The sequence below is a fragment of the Eptesicus fuscus genome, chromosome 8, assembly GCF_027574615.1.
Source record: "Eptesicus fuscus isolate TK198812 chromosome 8, DD_ASM_mEF_20220401, whole genome shotgun sequence".
Classification (NCBI taxonomy): domain Eukaryota; kingdom Metazoa; phylum Chordata; class Mammalia; order Chiroptera; family Vespertilionidae; genus Eptesicus; species Eptesicus fuscus.
The window spans coordinates 4,883,155-4,903,411 of record NC_072480.1 but is presented as its reverse complement, the minus strand read 5'-3'; the positions used below and the strand labels follow the sequence as shown (position 1 = coordinate 4,903,411).

At 38.8% G+C, this 20,257-nt stretch overlaps 1 protein-coding gene across 2 annotated transcripts in view; it reads left to right on the top strand.

The window, feature by feature from the left end:
- Positions 1-20,257, top strand: part of NBEA (neurobeachin) — an 896,160-nt gene that overhangs the window by 582,536 nt on the left and 293,367 nt on the right. For both annotated transcript variants that reach the window (XM_028135810.2, XM_008158996.3), the window contains exon 40: positions 5,142-5,285. In XM_028135810.2, coding sequence (XP_027991611.2) covers positions 5,142-5,285 — 144 coding nt within the window. The remainder of the gene's footprint in view (positions 1-5,141; positions 5,286-20,257) is intronic.

Below are 20,257 nucleotides of genomic sequence, written 5' to 3'. Positions count from 1 at the left end.
GGCTCCAGGAGGTTGGCTGGCCAGCCCCGCCCCCTATTGGGGTGTGGGGTATGATAAGGGGTGGGGCGGCTAGGGGGAGGGGCTGCAGGAGGTTAGCCAGCCATCCCCGCTTCCTATTGGGGTGTGGGGGTGCGATCAGGGGCGGGTTGGCTGCGGGGAGGGGCTGTGGGCCTATCATGGTGGGGCAGGCTGATCGGGGGCGGGGCTGGCTGGGGGGGAGGAAGGGGGCATTTGGCCAGCCAGCCCTGCTCTTGATCAGGGTGGGAGAGTCCGATCAGGGGCAGGCTGGCAGCGGGGAGGGGCCTCGAGGTTGGCCGACCGGCCCCACCCCCTGATCAGGCTGGTTCAGTGGCCACAGTGGGCGTCATAGCGACTGGTCATTCTGGTTGTTATGGCCGTTACCGTCACTGGCTTTTTGTATAGATAGATAATACTAGTGTATAGTGACAGGACTAGATGTCTTAGTTGTCTTGTTATTTCACTTTTAAAATGTACTTTGTTTCACATGGGTCCTTGTTTATTAAGAGAATTTTTATGAAAGAGGAGCTTTATGTAGATTCATATAATATAGTACTCTATATTAGATAGCATTTACTCATACAGAGCTTCAAACATAATATATTTTACTGAAAAATCTAATGTGTATCCAGTGCTTTCCTATATTTATTTGTAACATGATGTGGAAAATAAAATAAGGGCAATTTTGCATCTGGCTTCATTAATCTATAATATGGTGGCATTTTTAAAATTCTGAAACCTTACAAATTTTATGGCATTTTAATGTTTCCTTAGAAAATAAGCATATACTAGTAAAAGCTAAAATATTGCTTTTATCTCACTTTAAACATATAAAAGCTAAATATAAACAGTGTTACATTTATATCCTATCCAGCTTTACACATAATTCACATTTTCAAATCTAAGGCATTCTGGTGGTTTGTGGTACTCGCTTGTTAATTTCTTGATGAATGGCTAAAAAGGCCAAGAAGTGCACTCAATCCAACATGTCTTCTAAAGATAGATGATCTCAAATAAATTATCTTCCCAATCAGATTTTGATTTGTTGGGTGTTAAACCAATTCTTTCTAAGGACAGTGTTTATAAGCCTTGTAATGAGCAGCCCTCTGAGACCTTACCTCTTTTCGCCTGTAATTTTGATGAATGAAGCTCTAATTCATAAAAGATATTGTGATTGAAAAGCACTTTTGCACTTCATACACTTTAATTTAGATAAATGTTTGCTGCAGTACCATAAAAATCAGGAAGTTTACTGGGCTGCAAACTAATAACACTTCAACAGGGATGATAAGTTCAATGTGTTGATATGGATTAGTTTAGTATATATATTTTAAAGGCATATTTGTTTTACTGATTTAAACTAGAGGGGATCAACATAAAAGCTTAATATACATTTCAGAGCTCGCCTTCATTTTTTATTAGTTGGTTTTATTTTTAATAACATGAGTTATGTAAAGATTTTTTAATGACAAAGATTACACATGGTTGTGATACAAGGAAAAACTTGCTTTATTAGGCTGACTTGTATATAAATGGCTTTTTTTTACTCTTTTATATAAAGAAACAAATTCCCTTTTGTGTAAATACATAGATTGTTGAATTTCCCCCCAATCTGAAGGCAAATCACCAAGAATCACTGAGATATCCTGGGATCTTCAGATTAAGAAATAGCCAGAGGTAATTTTTATGTCTCAGTTTATTCACTTATTCAATATTTATCAGGACTTGTTTGGTGCCAGGCAGTGCACTAAGGACTGAGAATCATCAAGAGCTTCCAGGCTATGTGGGCATAATAAGCAAACAATTACAATACCGCTAACTACTACAGTAGCAGGATTTATGAGGTATGGTGACAGCATAAGGGAAAGAACACAAAAACCTACCTTAAAAAATTAGAGAATGGAACACAGGGTGGGTAGACTTGAACTTCAGTTCAGCGAATGTTTGTGACACACCTGCTTGGTGGCAGGCACTGAGACCACAGAAATCAGTCTGTAGTGGCCTCTTCCCATAAGCTGCCTGAGGTGACTTCTGAAAATGGTTCACTATTCACTTGATCCCCCAAAATCCACAAAATTATGCAAATTAAGAGGTTCAAATCTTCATGTTCACTTTAAGATCACTCAAGAAACTGCCTAGGCCAACAAGGGAATGTATCTGAGAAAAGTCACCACGTATCTGAAGAATGTGTGCCACTCTGTTCTTACAATAGTGGAATTGGTAGGTGTTCCCAGGCCAAACAGTGGGGATGGACACAGATTCAGTGTTCCAAAACGAGTGTTGAATTTTTGCTACACATGCTGAAAAACGCAGAGAGTAATGCGGAGCTTAAGGGTTTAAATGTAGATTCATGGTCATTGAGCAAAGCTCCTAAGATGCAGCACAGAACTTACAGAGCCTATGAGTGGATTGACCCACACATGAGCTTTCCCTGCCACATTGAGAGGATCTTTACTGAAAAAGAGCAGATTGTTCCTAAATTAGGAGAGGAACTTGCCCAGAAGAAAAAGGTATACCAGAAGAAACTGAAGAAACAAAATCTTATGGCTCGGAGGTAAATTCAGCATAAAATAGGTACTAATAAAAGTTTTTTAAAAAAGGAAGAAAGTAGTCTATAATGTGCAGAAGGAAAACAAAACAGATAGCACCTATATAGTATGGCTGAGTTCTGTGTAAATTGTGAAAGTACAAAGGGGTTAGTTAGGAAAGGTACCTGAAGGAGGTGAGTTTTGAAGGTCAAGTAGGAATTAGCCAAACAAAGGAAGAAGGAAGGAACATACCATACAGAGGAAATAATAAAAGCCCAGGTAAAGGGCTCTGAGAAAGCATGACATACTTTGGAAGCTATAAATGGCCCAGGATTGTTTATGGGGGAGTAATAAAAGATAATGCAAAATTGATATTAAGCAGATAAAAGACCTTGATTAGTCATGCTAAGGAGTTTAGACTTTATCCTAAAAGTATAATTTTTGCTCTCTGTGTTGATTGAAAGAGTTAATAAACCATATTACGCAGTGAAATATCCTCACCTAGTTGTGTTGTATAGTAATCACACTGACAAAAGCATGGAGGATGGTGTGAATGAGGGAGCTACGGAAGACCTCTAGGCCAAATGATGATGGTTTGAGCCAGGACAGTGGCAGTCACCTTGCAGGATAAATTCGACATTTGTGGCTTCAGTAAGTGGGTTGTTGAAAATAGGAGGAGGTGAAGAAGCAGGAGATGGTTTGTTCAATTAGGAAAATGTGTAATTAAGAAAATCCAGCTGAAGATGTCTAGTAAAAATATGACAGTAAAGACCTCAAGAGAGACTTCTTGGTTAATAATCATTGGATTTGCCTCTTTTGTTCTCAGATGATAGAAGCTCTGGATTTCTCCAATTAAGTTACTACCAAAGTAGCAAATATATTATAAAGATAGCAACACCCAGAAGATTACTGTTGTGCTGGCTTTATAGCAAATAAAACCAAATAAAATTGAGATAGGGTTCTGGACCATTCAGCAATCAATCCTCAGATTTTATTCCAGAAATAAGAATTGTATATAGGCCAGTGAAAGAAGAATGCACATACTAGTATAACCCATTTAATTCTCCTCGCCCACAGTGTAGCATTGATACTTTTTTGCCTCTGAAGTATTTATCAAAATATATATTTAACAGTCAATTACTTTATACTGTTAATCTATATTTTAACCATGCTCTCTAAATACTACTATCCAGGAAGAGCTAGGATGACAGACTATCTCTCAGCCAGTGACACTCTACAGTGCTATTGTGACATGACTGTGTTCCTCAGCATGTGGTTTTTACTCCTCTCTGGACTACTTTGAGTCAATTTGTTAATGTTTTAGCATCAGTATTGGCTCTGAGTCGCTGACAAAAAGAAGTGCAAGCTGCAGTAAAAGGCTAATAGTGTTTTACAGTGCAAGTTTCATAGTGCATACTTCTAAGAAAATGGTGGAGCAGATATCAACAGGTATTAATGGACTGTTGTTAGAAGTCCTCTATTGGGCTTGGGAAAATCGACCAAAAATATTATTAATTGTTAAACGGCGAAAATTTTGACCAAATGTATGACAGGACTTGGAGAGTAATTGCATGTGTACACAATATAACATCCCCTAGAATTATAATACAATAACACCATATAGGAGTGATTTGTTAAGCTTCCATTTTCAGGAATATGTCCACCAAATGAGATGTGACAGTGTTTTCTCAGTTAATGCTGCTCCTTGAAACCTACATCCTAATACATTGATATGAAGTAGAGATATTTCATATATATAATTTACTTGGAGTTCAGGTAATTTTATATTAATTGACATCTTCCAAAGAAGGTGTTTGAATGAAAATATTGAAATATTTGTTAAGCAGTCAAATCCATGAGAGTTTCAAATGCATTTTAATTTTTAACCTTCATATTGATTGACCTACTAATGCTATGTAAACTTTGCTATATTTGCATTTTTCTGACTTATTTTTGTGTGTTTGGATTTTGGTCATTTATACTATTTTATGTAACAAAGTCAGGATATCACTTTAGAAAACCATTATTTTATTAATTGCTAAAGAGATAGCTATTGTGAAGTACATTTTATGTCTGCATCATTCCTAACTGCACCTTTCTATAGCTTCCCAATAACAACCATATCTTCCTTCAGATGTGAATGCTTTCTTATTTCTTCATACCTATTTATATTTTTAAAAGATCTGTCCAGTTGATTACCTAATTCACTCAAAGGTATAATTATGTAAAATTGTGTGATTTTATGGATCAGAAAACCAAGCTTTTGGTGAGATACAGATTTTTTATAGAAAGTGCAGTGATATTAGAAACCCAAGATGCCTTTCTCTATCACCAGCCAACTCCTAGGTTTCTCTACAGACGAGTAGCTTTGTCAGCCTGTGGCCTCATCTGTAAAAGAAGGGTAGTACCGGTAGATTACACCATCTTTCTCACAATTATTTAGAAGACTGAACAAGATAAAGAATGTAAAAGTGCTCTATATTTGTAGTGTGTAAATACAGCATATAATTTTGAAAAATAATAGATTGTGTCTAATACTCATTGAAAACAAAGCAATCACAATGACCTAAATTATTGTATTTCACTTGTGACTAGGCACTGAAGAAGATGTTGTGAAGTCAAAGAAAACATTCAGAAGTCAAGCAATAGTGAATCAGAATGCAGAGACAGAACTTATGCTGGAAGGAGATGATGATGCAGTCAGTCTGCTACAGGAAAAAGAAATTGATAACCTTGCAGGTAAATTTTTTAATGTGTTTCTTCTATTTATTTGTTGTAAATAATAGTCACACGATTACGGAATTTAAAATGTATCTCCTGATGGAAAAGTGTGTGCCAGTGGTTAGAATAATGCCCAATTATGTGAATTTTAATAATGGACCTAGTTTCTAATGACATGATGGGACATGATATCTTACAGTGTTGGCCCATAACAGTTTTAGAATCCTGTGAAAACAGGTTGCTTCATGGAGGTGGGTTCACTGACCCCTGGAATCATATTCTAGATCTCAAGTTAAAAACTCCTGCTTGAGAGTCTCAAAGAGTGGTTGAGTCTACCTCACTTCTGTATTTTCAGGCCATACAACATTGGGGTGAATTATATTCATCATAAAGGAGTAGAATTATATTCATCATTCAGTTTACAAAATAGCACTCCTGTGTCCAGAGGTGTGCTGGAAATGATCTGGCATATCTATTGAAAGCCTCCAATGATATTTCTACCAGTTGGAGACTTCTACTTTTATGAAGAAATGATATTACTGGTAATTGTAAATTAGAGATAGTACATTATTCTCCCTCTTCTAGAAAATGTTTAATAAGGTTATTCTAATAACAGTTCCTGGATATGCCTATGTTATTAACATTTCTGTTTCATGAAACCTATTTTTTTCTATTTAAAACTAATATTAAATCTAGGAACACAGATTAGCCTCAAATTCCTAAATAAATATTCAACTTTTGGTTTTGTAGTTTCTTGATTTGTTTTAATAGTTCAGAGATTTTATTTGAGGTCATTTGGAAATATAAGCAAATGAAAAACATTATTTCCTTTTGCCCACAGATTTGTGTGTTTTTTCTTGGTCTTATTCTTGATCCTGAAGAACTAGAGAAAATTCACAAACATTAGTCCTGATCTTTTTAGATAATGTGTTGCCATTCTTCATTTACATATATATGTTCAATATGTTCAGTAATTATACAGTTTAGTTTAGACTCTCTGATCCTTAATCCCCACTAATGGTAATTAATTACTTGATAAAAGTTTGGCCAGTACCTTGAAGTTTCTTATGATAAGATCTTCCCAGTAATACTATAGGCAAAATCCAATAGTACTATAGGTATAATAACTCCTTTATATTTCTCTCCTCTAATGGTAATAGAGTGATTATTAAAATTAATTTATGCTTATAAACAAAATTCCCAAAATAACATTAAGTTAAAATACCTAAAGAACAATGAAACTATGCTTGAAATAAATTATTTAAAAATTGAATCTCTACCAGTTCACTCTGTCAAGACTCCTCTAACTTCTATAAATTTTAAACAGATTTGTCTTTGCACAGATCTGATCCTATTCATATCTACATAGTCCTAATTCATACTATTTTTGGAATCCTTAGATATAAAATATCTTATAAACTGTCCTAAAATATTGATTCTCTGCCTAGTAATAGTGTTCAGTTTTATTTATTTTTACTCTGTGTAAAATACAATTTTGTATTAATTTTAAAAGTCTTTATTGTTGAGAATATTATATGTGCCCCCTCCTTTTCCCTCCATTGCCCACCTCCACCCGGTTCCTGCCCTGCCCCAAGGCCTCGCCACCCTATTGTCTGAGTCCATAGGTAATGCACATATGCATATACATTCTTTGGTTAATCTCTTCCTGCCCCCCCCCCCACCCTTCACCTTTCCTTCTGAGAGTCCTCATTCTGTTCCATGTTTTCATGCCTCTGATTCTATTTTATTCACCAGTTATTTTGTTCATTAGATATCTTGTTAGTTTATTTTGATTTTTAGATTCAATTATTGATAGATATGTACTTATTGACATTTTATTTTTCATATTTTTTATCGTTTTTCCCTTTTCTTCCTCCTCTTCCTCCTCCTCCTCCTTCTTCTTTTCTTCTAATTCTTCTTATCTTTTTAAAGAATACCCTTCAACATTTCATGTAATACTGGTTTGGTGGTGGTAAACTACTTTAGCTTTTTGTCTGTGAAGCTCTTTATCTGACCTTCAATTCTAAATGATAGCTTTGCTGGGTAGAGTAGTCTTGGTTGTAGGTCCTTGCTGTTCATCACTTTGAATATTTCTTGCCACCCCGTTCTGGCTTACAAAGTCTCTGTTGAGAAATCAGCTGAAAATCAAATGGGTGCTCCCTTGTAGGTAACTGATTTTCTCTTGCTGCTTTTAAGATTCTCTCTTTGTCTTTTGCCCTTGGCATTTTAATTATGATGTGTCTTGGTGTGGTCCTCTTTGGGTTCCTCTTGTTTGTGACTCTGCACTTCCTGTACTTGTGTGTCTATTTCTTTCACCAGGTAGGGGAAGTTTTCTGTCATCATTTCTTCAAATAGTTTTTCAATATCTTGCTCTCTCTCTTCTCCTTCTAGCACCCCATAATGTGAATATTGGTATGCTTGATGTTGTTACACTATCTTCATATTTTTGGGTTCTTTTTTCTTTTTGCTCTTCTGATTGGGTATTTTTTGCTTCCTCATATTCCAAATCCTTTATTTGATTCTCAGAACCCTCTGCTCTACTGTTGAATCCTTGTAAATCATTATTTCAGTTAGTGTATGCCTTATTTCTGACTGGTCCTTTTTCATACCTTTGACATTATCACTTGAAATTCTCACTACGTCCCTTGAAGCTCTCATTAAGATCCTTGAGCATCTTTATAACTATTGTTTTGAACTCTGTATCTAATACTTTATTTGCTTCCATTTCATTTGGTATTTTTTCTTGAGATTTTTTTCTGCTCTTTCATTTGTGACATGTTTCTTTGTCTCCACATTTTGGCTGCTTCCCTGTGTTTGTTTCTATGTATTAGGTAGAGCTGCTATGTCTCCTGGAATTGGTAGAGTGGCCTTGCGTAGTAGCTGTCCCATAGGGCCCAGTGGCTCAGCCTCCCCAGTCACCCGAGATGGCACTCTAGGTGCGCCCCTGTGTGGGCTGTGTGCACAGTCTTGTTGTAGTTGAGCCTTGATTGCTGTTGGCATCACTGGGAGGAATTGACTTCCAGGCCATTTGGCTGTGGAGACCAGCTACAACTACAGTGGAAGGGCTGCTGTACAGGAGACACCCCAAATGAAATAGGACTTGCTTCAGTGGGGCTTTGGTGCTCACTGAGTCTGCCCCTTGAGTGTGTCACTCTTGGATGCATAGAGTTTTAATCTAGTATGTCCACTGAGTGCACTGGCTCTAGGGCCTCCAAAGAGTTACAAAGTCAGCCACTTCCTGAGATCACCTGGCAGAGCTACAGAGCAATCTGCAGATGGCTGTTATTTGTGTTGGGCTTGGAAGTGCCCAAGTGAGGCCAAGCTGTGAAGCAAGGCAGACTGTTGCTAGTGCCAGGTTTGGGGCTTCTTATTTGATAAGTATGGGTATGCTGACTCCAGCTGCTGCTTGTTTGAGAGATTTAAGGAAGTCTGAAGCCTGAACAAGGACAGGCCATTCATATGGAAAAGCCACTACAAACTACTTGGGTGTGGCTGCAAATCTAGTGGGGGAGGATCTCAGGGAATTAGGGCAGAGTGAGCATTGTGCTCCAGTCTTATGGAAACTCAGATATGGCTGCCAGTCAGCTCTGCACCTGGGGAGGTCTCAACATAGGAACAATGACCCCTGTGAGCACCTCTGTCTGAGAGAAAGCCACCCCCAAGTTTTTGCTCTGATGCCAGACAATCTATTTCCTCCTTGTATATCCCTGGATCTGGCCAAGCCACTGCCCCAGCACTGGAGCTCAAAGGGAGCATGCCTGTGTAAGTTCATGTGTGGGCCCTTTAAGAGGAACCGCCTGGCTCTCCAGCAGCCTTCGTGTCACTCAGCCACAATCCCCACTGGATTTTGTTGCCCAAAGTTATGGGACTTCTCTTCCTGGCACTGGTTCCCCAGGCGTGGAGGGTGGGGGGTGACTGTGATCCCTGGCTCCTTATGGGAGGCCTCTGCAGCTGAGATATCCCTCCCATTAGAAAATGCCACATGTGGGTGTTGGACCAGCCTGTTCCACACCTCCACCCCTCCTATTAGTCTCACTGTGCTTCCCTCTTTACTCTTCTAGTTGTACGTCTTCCATTCAGCCAGCTGTCAGGCAGTTCTAAATGATGGTGGTTCCATATTTTAGTTGTATTTTTTTTTAATATATTTTATTGATTTTTCACAGAGAGAGGGATAGAGAGTCAGAAACATCGATGAGAGAGAATCATCGATCAGCCGCCTCTCGCACACCCCCCACTGGGGATGTGCCTGCAACCAAGGTACATGCCCTTGACCGGAATCGAACCTGGGACCCTTCAGTCCGCAGACCGACGCTCTATCCACTGAGCCAAACCGGTCTCGGCTTTAGTTGTATTTTTGATGTACTTGTGGGAGGCAGCAAATACCTCATTTACCTACTCAACCATCTTGGTTCTCCTAAAATCAGTATTCACTTTTAAAAGAGATGTCTACAAATGTGACCCTAAACTTTAAATGTAGTACAACAGTAGGGGATTTTTGTTTTGTTTTGTTTTAATCCTATCCAAGGATATTCTTTTCCATTGATTTTTAGAGAGTGTGGACAGGAAGTAGGGAGGGGGGGAGAGAGTGAGAAAAACATTGATGTGAGAGAGACACATTGATTGGTTGCCTCCCGATCTCTCCAGGGCATTGAACCTGAAATCCAGACATGTGCCCTTCACCAGGAATCAAACCCACCACCCTTTGTTGCACAGGCCAATGCTCCAACAACTGAGCCACACCAGTCAGGGCATGGATGGATGTTTTATGAAGAGAGAAGTAAGGGTCACAGGGGTAGTCTACAGAATACATACGTATAGACAGATTCAGTCTATAAATGCTGAAGCCTGTTTATGAATCTAGCCTGACATGATAGTGAGAATGTCACATAAAAATCATTTTAGAAGTTAATTACAAACCAGTATTCTTAGATTTAAAAAATTAGCTATTAATGAAGTTTCAGAGCACATAAATATGTAACTTTTGATGTTGCTCTGACAATTGTGCTGATAATTGTTTTTTCTCAGATATTAAAATTTGATAAGCAATGTCTTTCTTATCATTGTAAATGACCCAATAGTGTATTTAAACTGGCTAAAGAAAACTTTGCCATCTCAGGAGCTCTAATTCCAAATCAAAATCCAGGAGATAATAAAAGATGTGTATAAAATTAATAATCACAATAGAAAAATAAGGGAAATTGCCAACTTAGTTAAGATTGATTGTGGGGTGTTTTTTTTTTTTTGGTTTAAAAGATAGGATCAGTTCTGATTATAGAAATAAAGTTTGAGAAAAGAATAATAGCCAGCATTTCTTAATAGGAACCACTCAGTGTTTCAAGGTTTTTATGTGCAGTAACCTATTTAATAATCACACTGTAGAAGTAGATGCTATTGTTACCCTAATTTTACAAATGAAGATATAGAGGCCAAGAGAGGTTAAGTAGCTTGCATAAAGTTAAGAAGTATATGGTTTGAACTAAAATCATATATTTAAATATGTATCTGTATATACTTAAAGAATCTTCTAAAATGATGTAAAAACAAGATCCTCAGTTTATAATTAAACTTTTATGCTGGTTTTATTATATTATACTTAGAACTCTATGAATATGCATAATAATTAATTTTAGTTTTATATATGTATTCCCCAAAATCATTCTGGTAAGTTAGAAAAAGTCTGATAGCATATTTATAGCACAATTTTATTTAAATAATGACTCTTTGGGTGTTTCCTACATTTTGTTTAGAGTTTTCTGGTTCTAGTAAAGATAAATATTCCACAACGTTTTAAAGATTTAAATGTCATACAATTTCCTGTTTCACTTTTAGTTCCCTTTCTTCCCAAGCATTCTTCTCAATAGGCAAGTTATATGTGTGTGAGTCTGAATAGCTGAATTTATTACTTATTGTAGCAAATGGCTAATATTATAACATAAAAGTATGAAAATAAATAATTATAATATTAATAACAGTTTATTTTAATTCTTTGGTGTGTTTTTTTTAGTTTGTAGTGATTCAGCAAAGTGAATTAGGGATTAAATTTCCTTATGTAAATAAAATTTTTGACTTACTATTTATTTATTACTTAAAATATTTTATTAATTAAAACATTGAAATTCATTAGTATAGTTCACCTGATTTTAATATAAAATCTCAATTTAATTTAATTTGACACTTAAGTCAGTTTTTTAAATTATGAAAAAATATTTTTGTATATTTATATATATTTATTATATATATATAATAAAAGCCCAGTGATCGAAATGGTGGAACGACCAGAATGACCAGAGACTAGAATGACCACGGGCCCTCACCCCGCTGGCCAACCTCCAGCGAGCGGTTAGGGGCAATCAGACAGGCCAGTGAGTGGTTAGGGGCGATCAGGCAGGCAGGTAAGCAGTTAGGGGCTAGCGGTCCCGGATTGCGAGAGGGATGTCTGACTGCCGGTTTAGGCCCAATCCGCAGGGATTTCTGGGGGACCTGGCCTAAACCGGCAGTTGGACATCCCCCGAGGGGTCCCAGATTTCAAGAGGGTGCAGGCTGGGCTGAGTGATCTCCCCCACCCCATGCACGAATTTCGTGCACTGGGCCACTAGTATATATATAAGCTGTTATTACCAACCACCTACTGATCTATTTAATGTTAAATAAAAGTGTTGTTGTTTTTTTACAGGGCTGCATTAATGTCCAAATTTCTTTTTATACCTAAAATATCCCTTACACATGTCTGTTCTATACCCTTTCTTATCTCCCCCATCAAAATCTCTTCTCAATTTTAAGAGCAATCTAAATCACTTTATGAAGTATTCACTAGTCAATTATTATCACCCCATAATATCTTTTTGGTAACAACTTTATTGATATATACTTCATATGCCAAACAACTGACCCATATAAAGTACTACAACCTAATGATTTTTAGTAGATTATCAGTTATGAAACTATTACCATAATTTTAGAACATTTTACCACCCCAAAAAGAAACCATATAGTCTTCGGCTAGTCCCTCAGTTTCTCTGTTCCCCATCCACAAAGCCCTGGAGCACCACTAACGTACTTTCTGTCTCCATGAATTTGCCTGTTTGGTATATTTCATATAAATGTAGTCTTTTCATATGATATGTAGTCTTTTGTGACTGGTTTCTTTTACTTAGCATAGTGTTTTCAAGGTTCATCCATATTGTAGCATGTATGTCTTATTTTATAGCAAATAACTTTCCATTACACCACATTTGGCTTATCCATTCATTAGTTGATGGACATTTTGGTTTGTTTTTAACTTTTGGCTATTGTGATTAATGCTGCCATGAACATTCATGTACAACATTTTATGTAAACATGTATTTTTATTTCTCAAATATATACCTAAGTGTGGAATTGCTGGGTCAAATAATAACTTTATATACTTACCCTTTTTATGAACTGCTAGATTATTTTCTAAAGTGGCTGCATCATTTTATATTCCTATCAGCAGTGTGTGAGACTCCAGATTTTCCACATTCTTCACAATGCTGGTTATTATTATTTTTTTATTATAGCCACCCCATTAAATTTTAATTAGACCATTCTTAAGACACATTAAAGCTTTGTAGATGCTTTTCTGTGTGTTTTCTCCCTCCTTTTAAATTGTAAATCCCTTAAGGGTAGTGACCATACCTTTGAATCATGAAGAAATCTGCTCTTAAAAGCTTTTCATTGACAAAGTTCACATAGGTAAACTGGAGAACTGAGATAAAACAAAAGACAAATCAAAACTTATTTTGTGCTTGAATTATCAGATCATCTGCTCATACTAGTTGAAACATTTCAAATAATTACTCTACTGATCACTTGACTTTTCCAGGGTAAGATCACCTAAAGTTAAGCTAATCTTTGTTTCATCCCATTTTCTGTGAATTGTATCATTTTAATTAAATGTCTCTTAAAGTCAAGATACCACCTTGACTCTGAGGCACAAAATAGTTTCTCTATCAGATGGAAAAGACATTTGATAGTTCTATAACCAATGGATTTTAATATTTCAAAAAAAGTATTAATATAAGGAACTAGCAACATGGGAAAATTGTTAGAATATAAGAGTTTGATTTTTATGTAGGTTTTTCAAAGTGGTAGATTTATAAACCTCTCTCTCTCAAGTCAGGAATCTGAAACTCAGAAAAAAAATACCATATGTAAATTTAGGAACATGAGAAAAAAAAATAGAAGAAGGAGGTCTACTAAGAGAAACAGAATGTAGTCAATGAGAAGTTCTCCTGAAAATCCCAACATGGCTTACCTTTCATGTCCATCACAGTAACTAGTGCTTAGAATTTGTTGTTTTTATGGTTGACCATTCCTATCTCCCTAAATCTCTATTTGACTGCATTCACAAACTCATTTACTAGTACTTGTCATTAACATACTAGGGGCCCAGTGCATGAATCTGTGCACCTTGAAAGGAACTGTGGGCTATGAGGCTGTGGTGGGCACAGGGGCAGGTCTTGGCCCATCCTCCGTGCCCCCACCTGACACCTCCCTCCGGGACCCCCAGTCCCCTGTCTGCCGGCAGCCCCTCTCCCGCCGCTGCCACTCCCACAAGCTGATGGCCCCGACCCCACTCGCACCTGCTGTCGGCACGGAGCGACTGGGGCCAGCGCCAGGCGCAGGCACTGGGTGCAAACAGCGGCTCCAGCAGCAGGTGCGAGTGCCGGACGGGACCACAGCGCGTGGGAACAAAGAATTTTTAGTAACCACCAGAGGATCGCCCCGATGACAGCAACCTGCACCCCGCCTAGGTCTGGTGCCCCCACTCACCTTCTCCACCATCCCGCCACGGCCAATGACCTCCATGTTCCACGCTCTGCCGCCAGCTGCCAATACCCACCATGTTCCGTGCATGCCCCCTGGTGGTCAGCGCATGTCATAGAGACTGGTTGTTAGGTTGTTTGGTTGTTTGACCTTTTGCTCTATTGCATATTAGGGTTTTATATATATAGACTAAGTGACCCGGTGCACGAAGCTCATGCACATTAAAAGGGAATTAATTAGAGGGAATATTTTAATATTGCTATTTGCCCTTTCTCTATAATAGAAGTGTCAGAGATGAAAGAAAATTAGTAAAATGTATATGAAAATTTTCCTCCTGTCAGAGTCTGGGGTGCGCCACGGGAACCAGAGTCAAGTTCCTGCCCACCCACGTGCGCCTCAAAATCGCACGAGACCCAGACCCAGCCAGCCTCACGCCCATTGGGCTAGATCCAGACCTGGCCAGCCCTATCCCCATTAAGCTCCACCAGGTGGGGGGCGTGGCCTGAGGTCCCCCAGCCCGGCCTGGGGGTGCACCTTGAGGTCCCCTGGCCTGGGCCAGAGGGCGTGGCCTGAGGTCCCCTGTCAAGCCCCATGGGCGGGGTGCACGGCCTGAGGTCCCCTGTCAAGCCCCATGGGCGGGGTGCACGGCCTGAGGTCCCCTGTCAAGCCCCACCAGGCGGGGGGCACAGCTCCAGGTCCCCTGCCCCGGCCCAGTGCCATGCAGCCTCAGGTCCCTGCTGATTGCTCATTAAGGCTCGTTACGGGAACTTGGCCTCTGCTGTGGGCACAGCCATGTTGTGTTATGGAATCCCTGGCTCCTCTGTGGGCAAAGCCATCTTGACCGTTAAGGCATGATAGTCAGTTTTCATATTCCCTCTTTATTAGATAAGACTAGAGGCCCGGTGCACAAAATTCGTGCATGGAGGGGGGGGTGTCCCTCAGCTCAGCCTGTACCCTCTCCAATCTGGGACCTCTCAAGGGATGTCTGACTGCCCATTTAGGCCCGATCCCACAGGCCTAAATGGGCAGTTGGTTATCCCTCTCACAATCCAGGACTGCTGGCTCCCAACTGCTCGCCTGCCTGCCTTCCTGATTGCCCCTAACCGCTTCTGCCTGCCAGCCTGATCACCCCCTAACCACTCCACTGCCAGCCTGATTGATGCCTAATTGCTCCCCTGCCAGGCTGTTTGCCCCCAACTTCCCTCCTCTGCCGGCCCGGTCACTCCTAACTGCAGGGTTGGATCGCCTCCAACTTCCCTCCCTTGCAGGCCGGTGCCTCCCAACTTCCCTCCCCTGCTGGCCATCTTGTGGTGGCCATCTTGTATCCACATGGGGGCAGGATCTTTGACCACATGGGGGCAGACATATTGTGTGTTGCAGTGATGATCAATCTGCATAGTACTCTTTTATTAGATAGGATAGAGGCCTGGTACAGGGGTGGGGGCCAGCTGGTTTGCCCTGAAGGGTGTCCCAGATAAGGGTGGGGGTTCCCTTGGGGCGTGGGGTGGCCTGGGCAAGGGGCCTGTGGTGGTTTGCAGGCCAGCCACGCCCCCTGGCGACCCAAGTGGAGGCACTGGTATCTGGAATTTATTTCCTTCCACAATTGAAACTTTGTAGCCTGGAGTGGAACCAAGCCTCCTGCATGCTCCACCGGCAGCCATTTCTGTTTGAGTTAATTCACCTTCTATAATTGAAACTTTGTAGCCTTAAGCAGAGGCCTTGGCCCGGCCAGGGTGTGCGGAAAGTTTTGCTTTCTCCATTACCGCGGGCAACCCTGGCCTGGTCTCTCCAGCTCCGTGGCTGCCGCCATTCTGTTTGAATTTGTTTACCTTCTATAATTGAAACTTTGTAGCTTGAGTGGAGGCTTAGGCCTGTCAAGGGCAGGCGGAAAGCTTGTTTCCTTCTGTTGCCTGGGAAACCTTGCTCTCAGTGGCTGTAGCCATCTTGGTTGAGTTTATTTGCATACTCGCCCTGATTGGCTGGCTGGTGGGCGTGGCTTGGGTGTAGTGGAGGTATGGTCAATTTGCATATTTGTCTATTATTAGGTAGGATAGTGTTCTGGAACTCAGACACTTACAAGAAAAAAAGCATCATGAGAATTAGCTCAGCTACCACTACCTCTCAGTGACTGAAATAACCAGTAAGTTTTGGCTACCTGAATATTAGACAATTAGAATATCAGATAGAGCCTGGCCAGAGTGGCTCAGTTAGTTGAGCATCATCTTGTGCACAGAAAGGTTGCTAGTTCAAGTCAGGTCAGGGCACATGCCTGGGTTACAGGTTTGATCCCCAGTCAGGAAGTGTACAGAAGCAATCAATCGATGTTTCTCTCTCGCTCTCCCTCTCCCTCTCCCTCTCCCTCTCCCTCTCCCTCTCTCTCTCCCATTCCTTCTCCTCCTCCCTCTCCCTCCCTCCATCCTTTCCTCTATTCCCTTCTTCTCGCTAAGCATGTCCTTGGGTGAGGATTAAAATTTAAAAAAATAAAAAAAGATCAGATATATAATTTAGGCCTTTAAATGTTCTAACTTGGAATTCCCAGATTCCAGAGGCAATCATTTTACATATAAATTAAACGTTACCAAAAAGCTGAGCTAAAAAAGGAGGATAAAACAACATACAGAGTATACAAAGAAGGAAGCACTCAAGATTCTAGAAAAATATAATGAAATTGCAGGAACAACAGAATTCTAAAAGCTGAGGTTTTTTTTTTCCCAGAGAAATTTGTTATTTAAAAATATATATGAGCTGCACAGGAAGCTTTTATTGTAATTGTTTAATGGAATGGAAGACTAAGTCCTATGGAAGAGAATAAGTTCAGTGTTTCATCGAAGTAGATGAACTCTCAGATCATGTCTGCTTAAGCCTGTTCCATGCAGTGTAATTCTAATATGGGTAATGAACATTCCTTCCTTAAGAAAAATACTATTTTAAAAAAGATTCCTACAAATTTATTTTTATTTTGTTTTAGTTACAGAGTCTAACTAGAATTAGGTCAACTCGATATTTGTATTTAGGGGAAAATGTCTTTTAAACATTCTGGATTGTCTAACATGCACTTTGCTCAGGATTTTCCCCTTAATTTTTAAACCCATGTGTATTTCAAGGGAAATTTAATCCATATGTCCCTGACTCACTCACACTTAACTCATCAAAATGTTGTTTAATAAAAGCTATTTGATGTTGAAAAAGCCTTATGAATCTTTATAAGTCTTTCTTCTCTCTCTTTGAATTAGGAAGTTGCTTTGCCAGTCATAAATAGTATACACAAAGATTCATGTTCAGCTTCAAACACAGAATTCACAAAGCTCTTAGAAACAACATTAAGCACATGCTCATTTCTTAAAAAGCCAAAATATTTAGATTTCTAATATAACTTTTTAATTCAGTCTAAGAGTTGTAAAAACAAATAAAAGCTTCACCTTAATATTTAACCTTCTTAGCCTGTATCCATTGTTTTTACAATATTTTTACAAGACCACTTTAGAGTCTGCAAATATTTCACTGTATCCATTTTTCTGTATTTCCAAAAATGTTTGTCACCTTCAACCATGGATTCTGTAGTCTATAAAATTATAAACACTTTAAAGGTACTCTTAATTGTAGCAGGAGCCCTGCTAAACAAACTATGTAAATGTAAAATATAATAAAAGGACATCATTCAACTATGTGTATTAGACATCAACCATGATGCAAATTATTTATAACATTCTTACATCTTTTTTTTTATTTTAAAAATAAGCCATCCTTTGTTATGCTGTGTTTCACAAACTACAAAGCTGAGGTCTATTTTTTTCTAATACAGTATTCTAGATGATATTTATTTTCATATTTTACTTTTTTCTCTATATGGAAAATTTTGCATAAAGCTATGACTCTACTGATGTATTGTCATACTTACTACCCAAATGAAAAATAGGGGCAATAAATAAACTAACTTATCAATAGAACATATCTCTTCTACACTGTATGTAGGACTAAACTTCCATGTGCCATGCTTTTTAAAAAGTATATGAATGTGGATATTAATCCCCTATTGAAAATATATGGGACATCTTGTCTGTCACACTTGGAGGAAACATGTGAGATAACATACTGTTTTTCTACTCCCAAATTGTGGGTATTAGCAAAATAGAGAAGAGGAGATGTGAGGCATTCATCATCGAATACTGCCACACTTATGAAGGCACTGGTGCTCTCTGAAGGACTTTAGCACTAATTCAAACATTAGGGGAATAACAAATTTTACACTATATTTTGAAAAGTGCTAGACCAAAGGACAAAGAAGTTTGCCTTTGTACTGAAAATATTTTTATTTAATTATTTTATTTCCATGGCTTGAGGCTATAGAGACAGAATAATAGCCTGCAGAAGAAGGTACTTAAACAAAAACAGTCAATATTAGGGATAAGTATTTACATTACAACCAATTTATAAGTAATTATCACAGTAGAATATGCTCCATCAGTTTAAATTATCCATCCAATAAGTTTAAGTCTAGAACTTTTTATCAGCAAAAAGAAGGGAAAGTCAGGCTGAGTTTGCTGTCTATATATTGTTAAATATCTTTTTCCAGATAAAATTATTAGGCAGTTTTACTGATCAGAAGATGACTGATCATGCCCTGGCCCATGCTGCTCAATAGTTAGAGCATTGGCCCGCCCACACTGAAGAGTTGAGGGTTCGATTCCAGGTTAAGGGCAAGTACTTGGGTTTCAGGTTCCCCCGCCCCCCTCCCGTCCCAACCCAGTCAGGGAGCATTTGGGAGACAACCAATCAATGTGTCTCTCTCACATCTCTATCTCTCTCCCTCCCTCCCTCCACATTCCCTCCCTCCCTCCCTCCCTTTCTCTCTCCCCCTCCTTTCTACTTTCTCTAAAAAAAGAAAGAAAAAATATCCTCTGCTGAGGATTAACAAAAAAAAAAGGGGGGAAAAGAAAAAAAATGAAGAAGATGACTGATCACAATGATTTATTTTTTTTATTTCAAAAATTCTGTTTTTTTTTAAGTCACTAACAGATAAACAGTTAAGTATAGTTGCAGTGCTATACGAGTTCAATTTGTATATAAAGCAGGAATATTAATCAGATATCACAACAAATTTCTAAAAAAAAAATAATATTGGGCTGTGAAAATGAGTCTCTAGAACAGTCAAGCTTTTGGCGGGGGGAGAGGGGGAGAAGAGGGATTAATGAAATAGGTAAGTAGTGAAAGAGTTAAGTGTGCATTGGCAAATGAAGCTGGGGACTTAGTTTACATTTGTTGAGAGAAAACAGTGCTACAGGCTGATAACTTTAAAACTCTATGAATTAGGTATACTTCATTTTAAGATATGGAAACTAAGGTCTAGACATCATGATCACTTAAGAAGCACTTGTTAATTCTGTTATATCAGTGGTTTTTTTAAGTCCAAGTTGCAACCTAGCAAATCAATTATGTGGGTTATTACCAGGATTATTTTTAAATGACATATAAGAGAAAAGAATAGATTGGAGAGAGAGCAAGATATTGAAAACCTATTTGAAGAAATAATGACTGAAAACTTCTCCTACACGGTGAAAGAAATAGACGTTCAGGAAGTACAGAGAGTCCCAAACAAGAGTAACCCAAAGAGGCCTGCACCAAGACACATCATAATTAAAATGCCAAGGATTAAACACAAAGAGAAGCTTAAAAGCAGCAAGAGAAAAGCAGTCAGTTACCTACAAGGGAGCACCCATACGACTGTCAGCTGGTTTCTCAACAGAAACTTTGCAGGCCAGAGGGAGTGGCAAGAAATATTCAAAGTGATGAATAGCAAGAACCTACAAGCAAGATTACTCTACCCAGCAAAGCTGTCATTTAGAATGGAAGGTCAGATAAAGAGATTCACAGGTAAGAAAAAGCTAAAGGAGTTCATCACCATGAGATGCTGAAAGGTAATCTTTAGGAAGCAGAAGAAGAAGAAAAAGATCAAAAATATGAAAAATAAAATGGCAATAAATACATATCTATCAACACTTGAATCTAAAAATCAAAATAAACTAGCAAGAAATCTAATGAACAAAATAAAGTGGTGAATAAAATAAAACCAGAGACATGGGAACATGAAACAGACTGATGAATTTCAGAGGGAAAGGGGGAGGGGAGACAGGAAGAGATTAATCAAAGATCTTACCTATGGACACAGACAAAAGGGTGGTGAAGGCCTGGGGTGTGGTGGGAAC